Below are 9,460 nucleotides of genomic sequence, written 5' to 3'. Positions count from 1 at the left end.
AAGTAGAAGTAGTAGTATGAGTGTGTGTTCGACCACGACTCTCTGTGTGTGTGTGTGTGTGTGTGTGTGTGTGTGTGTCTCCCTTTACAAATGAAGACACGATATGTTCACATAGTGGGAGGTCAGTCGGCCTCAGGCCAACACGCCTCCTCTTTCCTGTCGCCTTTCCTTTCTCTAATGTTCCTTTCACAATAAGAGCGCTAGAGGAGAACCTACAGTGTACAGTAAAATGTTAATGTGCAGGTGAAAAGCAGTGATTGGTCTGTTTCCTGCTGTAAACAGCAGAAAGGTGAGAGGGAGGAGGGAGGAGAGGCCTCGGGGGAGAGTGAAGGTCTGAATGGAGGAAGTGAAGAGAAACCAAGTAGAAGTGATGTTCTGTCCTCCTCCTCCTCCTCCTCCCCTCTCCTCCTCTCCTCCTCTCCTCTTTCTGTTGTCACACAAACAGAAGTGTTCTTCATGTGGCTGACGGAGCGTCCTCACAAACATGGCCGCTCTCTGTGACATGCCTCCTCCTCCTCACATGTCAGGGATGCAGAGAGCTGCAGAGAGTCACTTCCTGTCAGAGTGCAGAGACATCTGACTGCAGCACACTTACTGTGCTCTTTCAGAAGCTCTCAGGTCGGAGCTTCACATCCTCGTCCTGCTGAACAACAGGCACAGAAGTCAGAGTCCACAGAGAGCACCTGGATCCACAATAATACGACCTCACCCGGTGATACTGATGTAGCTGTTCATACGGTGATCAGACAAACATGGCCGCCCTGTTCAGGTCAGTTCTCTCCGCCCTCGACATGAAACAGACAGAAAAAGAATAGTTTAATCTGTGGACATGATGTGTGTCAGAGACACAGGAGGAGGAGGAGGAGGAGGAGGACAGTGGAGTCATCTTCCATCACAGAAGAAGAAGGGTGAAGGAGGAAAAGGCCACGAGGCTTTTGACTGCAGGAATCCTGCCTTCAGTTTGAGGGCAAAGAGGAGGAGGTGAACACTGCAGTAAAAAGTGTCAGAGGAGAGGAAGAGGAGGAGGAGGAGGAGGAGGGGGAGGAGGAGGAGGAGGAGGAGGAGGAGGACACTGTAGAGAGCTTTAGTCCTCTCACACAAAGAACATAAAGTGGGTTAACAAATTGAGAACAATGAGGAGGAATTTACAATGAGATGAATGGGAGCGTGCTGCAGAGGAGCGGCCACTCATTAACCACAGGGCTGAGAGAGCAGCAGGAGCCTGCTCCAGGTCTCTGAGGTGCATCAGAAAGTCAAACCAAACTCCATTCAAAAAACAGTCATTTTAAAGTTGTCTTCTTGTCGTCCTGCAGACAGACCTGACAAAGCCTGAGCTCAGCCTGTGTACTAACCTGCCTCCTGATGTAGTTCTCTCAGCATCCTCTCAGCCTGTTTATTGTCATTAAATCTCAGTAACATCTGTTTGTTGTGGCTTCATAGCGCTGTAGTGAGACAGATCTCAGCCCACGTGTGACTTGCTAGATACAGTGAAACTGCCACTCAGCGGAGACAGATGGACAGGCGCTCCACAGCTGAAACAGAACGCCCGGTAGTTGGTGTCCAACTGGTACTGGTAATCCTGGTACTGATCCAAGCTCACAGCTCATCACACTGGGCACTGGTCAGCCTCAAGGAGCTGGAAGCAGCAGGAGAGTTCATCAGACACAGCTCAGGAGGAGGAGGATGGATATTCATTGACTGTTCAAACACATGAACACAAATGATTCTCACTCGAGGAACACGAGGCGAACATTCACTTTGATATTCTCTGATTACAAACATCCTGATTCTAATGTTTAGATCTAACTGCAGCAGCTGCACTCTGAGCTACAAGCTAACATCAGCTCGTTAACATGCTCGCAATTCTCACATACAGATATAATGTTCACCATGTTAACAATCATAGTTTAGCTTGTTAGCATGCTATTGTGGGTAGTTTATATATCCAGGTGTTTCTGGTGTTTCATCACATAACGGTGTATGAGTCATATCAAACACACCTGAATGAAACTTAACGCCTGGTAACACAGTGTGACAGTAAATGTGTCTGCAGCACCTGAGCCTCTGACCGACGGGTCTCTGCAGGTTATTGACTTGTTGATAAAACAGGAGCTTAACTTGAGTCTAATTGGTCCTCTAAGTATCTGTTTGACTGACAGAAGTCACCGCGGGGGGGGGTCTGAGGTAGGTACACAGGTAAATAAGTGACAGTTGTTGAGATAAGAACAGAACATATGTCCGATAACAAGTCGTTAGCTCGGGGAAGAGTCAGGCACCGCCAGAATAAAAGTAACAAGAAGATGATGTAAATGTTTCACCTGCTGCTTTTTCACTTTTTATAGACTGCAGCATTTCCTCCGGCCCCACTCCTTCACAGAGAGGAGCTGTGTGTGTGTTTGCAGGACCAGTTCATTCTTCAGCTAAAAAACTGTCACTAGATTCAGAACTTCTGAGGAAAAATAACCCATAATGCAATGCTCTCTGTAGGAGATGTTCCCAAATCAGAAATCAACATTTAAATGATTCTTCACCTTCAAAGGTCTTCAGGTATCTGCTTTGGTGCCAGACGGACGTTAGAAACATCATCAACACACCCCAACCACGTGACGTGACCGGTCGGGGCTATTACCTGCTGCGCTCATACATCGGCTCGCTCTGACATTAAACGCTCGTCGTTCTCGGGGGCTGGCTGTTTCATGTGTAACGCTCTCACAGCCCCACGGGTTCTTTTCAGCAGTGCATGTGTGAAAAGGGCTTTAAACCAATGTTGTTTACTGTCAGCAGATTTTCTCCAGGACACATTTAAAGAAGTATAAATATACTGTTCATCAGGTATAAAATGACATCTGTTACTCCCACAGGTGTGTTTGACGAGCCCACAGAGTACGAGGACTTATGAACTGTTGGTTGGTGTTCCTCAGGGAAGAATACTGGGTCCTGCTGTTTTCTCAGTGAGCCACATATCTCTTTATGCAGAGGAAACACAGCTGTATATCTCAGCTGTGATCATCACCTGAGACTCACCTGTGTAGGATTTCACTTCAACAGCCTCTGGCAGAGACTTTCACAATAAGACTCAGATTACAGATTTTATATTTTATATTCTAAGGCCATAAAAATAGTTTTATATTTCTAATAACTTTAATAAATTTAAACATTTTTAACTCTAAAATCGTTTTTTCATCTTGTTTAAATGTTTTTATATTTACATGATTTTATTTTCTGGAGGTTTTATTGATTTTACTGCTTTTCATGTTTCATCAAATTACTATCAAGAAGATCACCTTATTACTGTAGCATAACTGTTTTTATCCTGTAAAATACTTTGGTCAAATCTTTGCACGATAATAAAGTTTCTTGTTTTTCTTCGTATAATTTCTTCTGTAACTATTCTTAATATGGTCATTATCCTGTAAACCTGAGCTCAGGGACGGCCTCTTACTTCCCCTCATAGAGCACACACTGAGCTGCTGTTGTGGAGCAGATTGCTGTGAGTCAGAGGTCAGAGGTCACTGGCTAAAGGTGGCTCAGTGACCTTGAGGTGGCTGCTCAGGCTGACCTGGGATCAGTGCTGAGGGGGAAGTGTGTCTGCTGTCGCCTCAGGGCAACAAAATCTGCAACAGCAAACCTGAAGCTCTGATCCAGGATCACAAGCATCCTGCAGAAACCTGCAGAGCTCAGAGCAGAGCTGATGTCCTCCTGTGAAACCTGCAGAGCTCAGAGCAGAGCTGATGTCCTCCTGTGGAACCTGCAGAGCTCAGAGCAGAGCTGATGTCCTCCTGTGGAACCTGCAGAGCTCAGAGCAGAGCTGATGTCCTCCTGTGGAACCTGCAGAGCTCAGAGCAGAGCTGATGTCCTCCTGTGAAACCTGCAGAGCTCAGAGCAGAGCTGATGTCCTCCTGTGGAACCTGCAGAGCTCAGAGCAGAGCTGATGTCCTCCTGTGACACCTGCAGAACTCAGAGCAGAGCTGATGTCCTCCTGTGACACCTGCAGAGCTCAGAGCAGAGCTGATGTCCTCCTGTGAAACCTGCAGAGCTCAGAGCAGAGCTGATGTCCTCCTGTGGAACCTGCAGAGCTCAGAGCAGAGCTGATGTCCTCCTGTGACACCTGCAGAGCTCAGAGCAGAGCTGATGTCCTCCTGTGGAACCTGCAGAGCTCAGAGCAGAGCTAATGTCCTCCTGTGTTTAAACTTTAAACTGCTTTCTTCAGATGATCAGAGACACGACCAGAGAACAGCAATGTTGATATGAAACACCTGTAGAGTGCTGGAGGAGTTTAAGGACGAGAGGTGTCATGCTCAGGCTACATGTGGTTCATATTCATGATGACTGATAACAGAGCTGTGTCTCAGCTGTCTGTCAGGATGTCAAAGTGTCCCTCAGCGTTGTGTTGCAGGTTTCTGGAGCCGTGATGAGAGTGTGTGAAAAACTATTTGAGCTGTTCCAGAGACACATGTTGAGTTTGAAACCATTTGTGTTCCAGTTTGAAGTCCTGACAGAACACATGTACATACAGTGAGACAGCACAGACAATGAGACAGCACAGACCATGAGACAGCGACATTTGTGATGTCACAGATGATGTCACAGCTGAGAAACAGATGTTGATCAGAGCTGAGCAGTTTGAATGCGGAGGTGCAGGTTTCATTATGACATCCTGAAGTTGTGACCCCTGAAAGAGCAGAGGTCAGAGGAGCTGCTGACTGCAGGAGCAAAGGTGAAGCAGGAGCAGATACACAAATCGTTTTCATGTAGAAGAAAAGTTTTTAAAGGACACTAAATGTTCTGACCTCAGTTTCCAGAACATTCAGAACATGCACCAGACTGCAAACTGATGAGCCCGGTTCTGTTTGGACCCTCACAGACGAGGTTCAGGCCAGAGGAATGTCCAGACAGAGATTATATTTGATCACTGTGACATACAGACCATCGCTTTCTTCTGTCTCTAAACACTACAGTACCCATGATCCTCTGCTGCTCCTGTGGAGAACAATCAGAGGTGTGAGGAACATGTTTATACCGAGACAGCATCACTCAGAACCTCATTAATGATCCCATGAGCTGCGGCCAATAGGAGACCTCCTCGTGCGTGTGCAGCAGCTTCAGTCTCAATAGAGTCCGATTCAAACTTACTGGACTCATTATGAGTCTGCAGCTGCACGCGGCCGTTAATCCTGCTCAATTAGCGCATGGCCTGCGCACCGCGACAATACTGCAGGCGGGAGCGCGCAGCCCGCGCGTGCCAGCAGAGACGAGCAGAGTGACACAGTTTAGCGTTTCTGATATTCCTCTTTAACAACAACAACAACAACAACAACAACAACAACAACAACAACAATAATAATAATAATAACAATAACAATAATAATAAAAGCTCGTGCATACAGATTAAAGCTGCAGGCCTGTGTTTCTGCTCTTTTCTATTTCTCTTAGTTGACAAGAGAACCCCCCCCCGCCCCCCGCCACCCTCCTCTCGTGCAGAGACAGGAGCCCTGGGGGGGGGGGGTGTACTCCTCCTGTTATGTTCTTATAATAAAAAGTTTTATTATCAGAGACGTTTTGACTGAAAGAGTTTCATGTTGAATATGAACTCTGTGGTAACATCACAACCACGGTGTTCAGTGATCTGCTGCGAGCTGCTCTTTAACATGACTGTTACACTGTCAACTGACAATAGACGATCTTTGTGTCCACCTGCTGCTGTGAATTGACCGTCATCTGATTCACATTAATGACTTTATTAATAAAGACGTGTTGTGCAGATTGATTACGTCACAGATGAAAGAAGCGTCATCGGATTATAGAAACGTTAAAACTTTATTTTGTAGAAAACAGCTTCAAGTAAATAGAATAAAATCTCTTTCTGTACAAAATACAACTTTGATGTGAAAACAAAAAAACAGAGTCAAATAAATAAAAACGGGGGGGTCGGGGGGGGATACATAATGAATGAGCAGCTCCATTCACCCTGTCACAGCGGAGAGGCTCGATTTGCACGCTCTCTTACTCCTGCTGCACTCTGCTAATTTTAAACTGACTTTTCACCTCCACGTGACAATGTGTGGGGGGGGGGCAACTAGGTCTGACTGTAACCTGTAGGGGGGCAACAAGGTCTGAGGGGGGTGAGGGGGGAAGTGCAAAGGTTTCAGGAGGAAAATACAAAATAAATGTAAATAAAGAACAAATTAAATTATTATTATTATAGTGTTCAGTCAGAGACACGTGACGTCATGAGCTCATAAGGCAAACAGTGATTCTTAGTCCGACACGTCTGTCCTACATCTCTCTGCTCTGTGAGTCCTCCCGGGGCCGCGGGCCTCCTGTTGGCCTCCCGGGCCTCTTCTGGAGACATGACTCTCAGTAGATACCCGGCACGAAGCTACGGAAGCCGAACAGCGTGTCCTGCTGCAGGTAGCCGTAGTCCTCCGGCGCGGAGGGGCTGCCCGGGCTGGAGGCGCAGTAAGACGGGGAGGATGAGGACGAGGAGCCACTGGAGCTCCAGGAGCACGCGTCGCTGCCAGAGCCGGGGGCCTCCGCGAGGCGCGCGGAGCTGAGCAGCAGGGGGGCGTCCCCGCTCTTCCCCGCCTGCAGGTCCGCGATGCGGATGGTCTCTGACAGAGCCCAGATGTAGTTGTGCGCAAAACGCAGAGTCTCGATCTTGGTGAGTTTGGTCTCGTCCGGGAACGCGGGCAGGACGCCGCGCAGCGCTTCCAGCGCGTCGTTCAGGTTGTGCATGCGGTTCCGCTCCCGGTCGTTGGCCTTCATGCGCCGGTTCTTCTTCACCACCTGCACGGTGGCTTCGCTGCGGCGGCCGCGTCGCCGCTTCTTCTGCGGCTGCTCGGGCTGCGGGGAGCGCGGCACGCAGAGAGGAGAGCAGCCCGGGGAGGAGGAGCTGCTGCGGGACTCCTCATCGTCGGTGTGCGGGAAGAAGTCGCAGCTGCTGCTGTCGATGTCGGAGTACACGGGGTCCATGTCTGAGCAGGAGTTGAATCTGCGAAGAGAGACAGGAGGTGAGGACCTGTGGCTGACCCTAGCGCGTGCAGTATGAGGATGCGGACAGTCCCGCAGGTGACAGAGACATGCGCACTGAACTTACCTAAAGTGTGCTGAAGTTCTCGGAGTGTTTCGGTGCGGAGTGAGCGGCACGCGCCTCTGTGAGTCTCTCTGCTCTCTGGATCAGCTCGTGCGAGCCGGTGAGCCTGGCACACGACTGGCCTCAGCCCGCTTATATACTGAGGCCGGGACAATGACCGGCCCCCTGCTCCGGCCACCGAACACCCCCACCCCCCCGCGGCCGGGCTTCAGAGGATGAGGAGGATGAATGTGCGGCAGGTCTGCTCGTGCCGCGGGAGCTGCTCATTAACATAATGACGCCTGCGGTGTTTGTTCGCCCCGCACACTGAAGCGTGCCGATAATCACGGCCAGCCAATCAGTGCCCGTGGCCGGCCACGCGAACGACACGCACGCACCCCCCTCCGAACAGACCAAACCCACTTTCAGAGTTAAAACCAAAAACATAAAAAAGAGACAGAATGAAGAAAGAAGAGTCAGGAGGACCCCCCACCCCCCCGCCGGGCGGAGACACGCTCCGGAGATTCACCCATCCTTCCATCGATTCATCCGCTCATCCCTCCCCTATTCATCCTCACATCATCCATCCTCCCCTAACACCGCAAACAGAGAGAGAGAGAGAAACTCATCCTTCACTTCTTAAAGGAAAGAGAAGATTTACATGTGAAGGAAACAAATGTATTTTTTCACAACAGAAGAGAAGCTGAATCAGGATGTTTGAATGTTCACACCTGCAGCCAGGTGAGTTCAGGATGACACATAATCATTTAGTTAAAGCTCAAAGTTTTCTTCAACTGAAAAACACGATTTAATAAAAACCAAACAAGACACAAGAAAACTGATCAGTTGTGTTTGTATTTATGTGTAAACATCACTCAAAGATAAGTTCATGTGGTGTCTAACACATGAAGAGGAGTTTTAAAGTGACACGCTGGCTTTTTAAAGACACATTGTGACGTTTTGGGCTAAAAGTCACTTAAAACTTCAAAACAAACTGAAGTTAAACTTTTCTCTCACTTTGATAAGAAAATATCATTGAAGCTTCAGAAGGGGGCAGAAACAGGTGCTTCTATATTTATAAAATGAAGGGGACCTGGAGCGGAGCTTTGAGGAGCGCCACAGTCCGGCACAGCAGCCTCAGACATGATCTATGATAGAATCAGAGGTTACAGCGGAGCGAGAGGCCGGTGGAGCTCTGAGAACGACCCCGAAGCTTCAGACTGTTTCACTTCATGCAGTCTGGCTTTTTGTTTGTCTCCGGAGCAGAAAAGCGTCCAGCGTGAGCTACAGGCCAATTTTCTTTAAGTGTTTTTTAAAGACATCTTTATGAGACAGCCATGCCATTTTCCATTAATTATTCCATTTATTCAGTTTGCAGCTCGGCCGAGGAGAAGCAGAGACCTGCAGAGTCTTTCTGCGGCTTTATTCTGCAGAGAGGGGGGGGCGCTCATTTATAAATAATTACACAATGTTTAGAGTCTTCAGGCATGTATAATATATCAAAGCGATTAGAAGGTGAATTGTTCCATTGTGGCCGTCCACCCCGCACTTCTTTTCACTCCTCTCCTGGTTTGTCCCTCGTCCAAATTCAGCTCCTCTGGCCTTTTGTGCTGCTTTCTTTCTGCCTCAGCCACTCTATTGGCATCATTCTTATTCAAATGCAGCTCAGCAGGAACAAAACCAAACCCAGGCTGCACACAAATCATCTCTGCCCCGGCTGCAGGGCCGGCACAAGCCTCTGTGAGGCCCCGACAACAGCTCTGCAAATCCCTAATCCTGGTGCACGCTCACGAGGAAACAGCAAACACTCCGGAGTAAAGATAACAGCACGATTTTACTGACGACAGAAAACAGGCCTGAAAATGAGTCTGCTTCAATGTTCATTAAATATTTCGACTTCTCTAGTTTCTTATTCTAAAAGTTTTGGACGAGCTGAAAGATTAGGACAGAAACATGAACACATCAAAGCAGAGACGGAAAAACAGGACGTGTGAAGAGAAAACTAAAAGGTTTGTAAGGATTTAAATCTTTTTATGTTTGGAAGAGACGAGAGGAAGGACAGAAATAAGAAAGAGGAGGAAAGAAACACCAGCTGGCGCTAACATTACTGCCTGAGAGGTAGAGCTCGTTATTCCGACCGCAGCACAGAGCCTGAACTCCTCACCTGTTGGAGTAAGCGCTTAGATGTTCCACACTGACCTGAGAGCAGATTCAAGCAGGAAACAGAGAAGAAGAACCAGAGAGAACTTTAAGGCTGTGTTCGAAATACCATACTACATATTACTTACTATATACTACATACTACATACTACGTACTACGTACTATGTACTATATACTACATACTATGTACTATATACTACATTCTACATACTATGTACTATATACTA

General features: G+C 47.9%; 1 protein-coding gene across 1 annotated transcript; it reads right to left on the bottom strand.

The window, feature by feature from the left end:
• Positions 1 to 6,357: 6,357 nt before the first annotated feature.
• Positions 6,358 to 6,975, bottom strand: neurog1 (neurogenin 1). Its single transcript, XM_069670507.1, has one exon. It carries the CDS (start codon positions 6,970 to 6,972, stop codon positions 6,358 to 6,360), a length of 615 nt encoding a protein of 204 aa, XP_069526608.1. The 5' UTR covers positions 6,973 to 6,975.
• Positions 6,976 to 9,460: the final 2,485 nt, after the last annotated feature.

The sequence above is a fragment of the Semicossyphus pulcher genome, unplaced genomic scaffold, assembly GCF_022749685.1.
Source record: "Semicossyphus pulcher isolate SPU_LCO1_2020_fin unplaced genomic scaffold, fSemPul1.0.p SCAF_2, whole genome shotgun sequence".
NCBI lineage: Eukaryota > Metazoa > Chordata > Actinopteri > Labriformes > Labridae > Semicossyphus > Semicossyphus pulcher.
This window is presented reverse-complemented; position numbering and strand designations above follow the sequence as displayed.

What these genes read in the sequence shown, in the direction of transcription:
- neurog1 (XM_069670507.1), bottom strand. Translation starts at nt 6,972, where the DNA reads ATGGACCCCGTGTACTCCGACATCGACAGCAGCAGCTGCGACTTCTTC.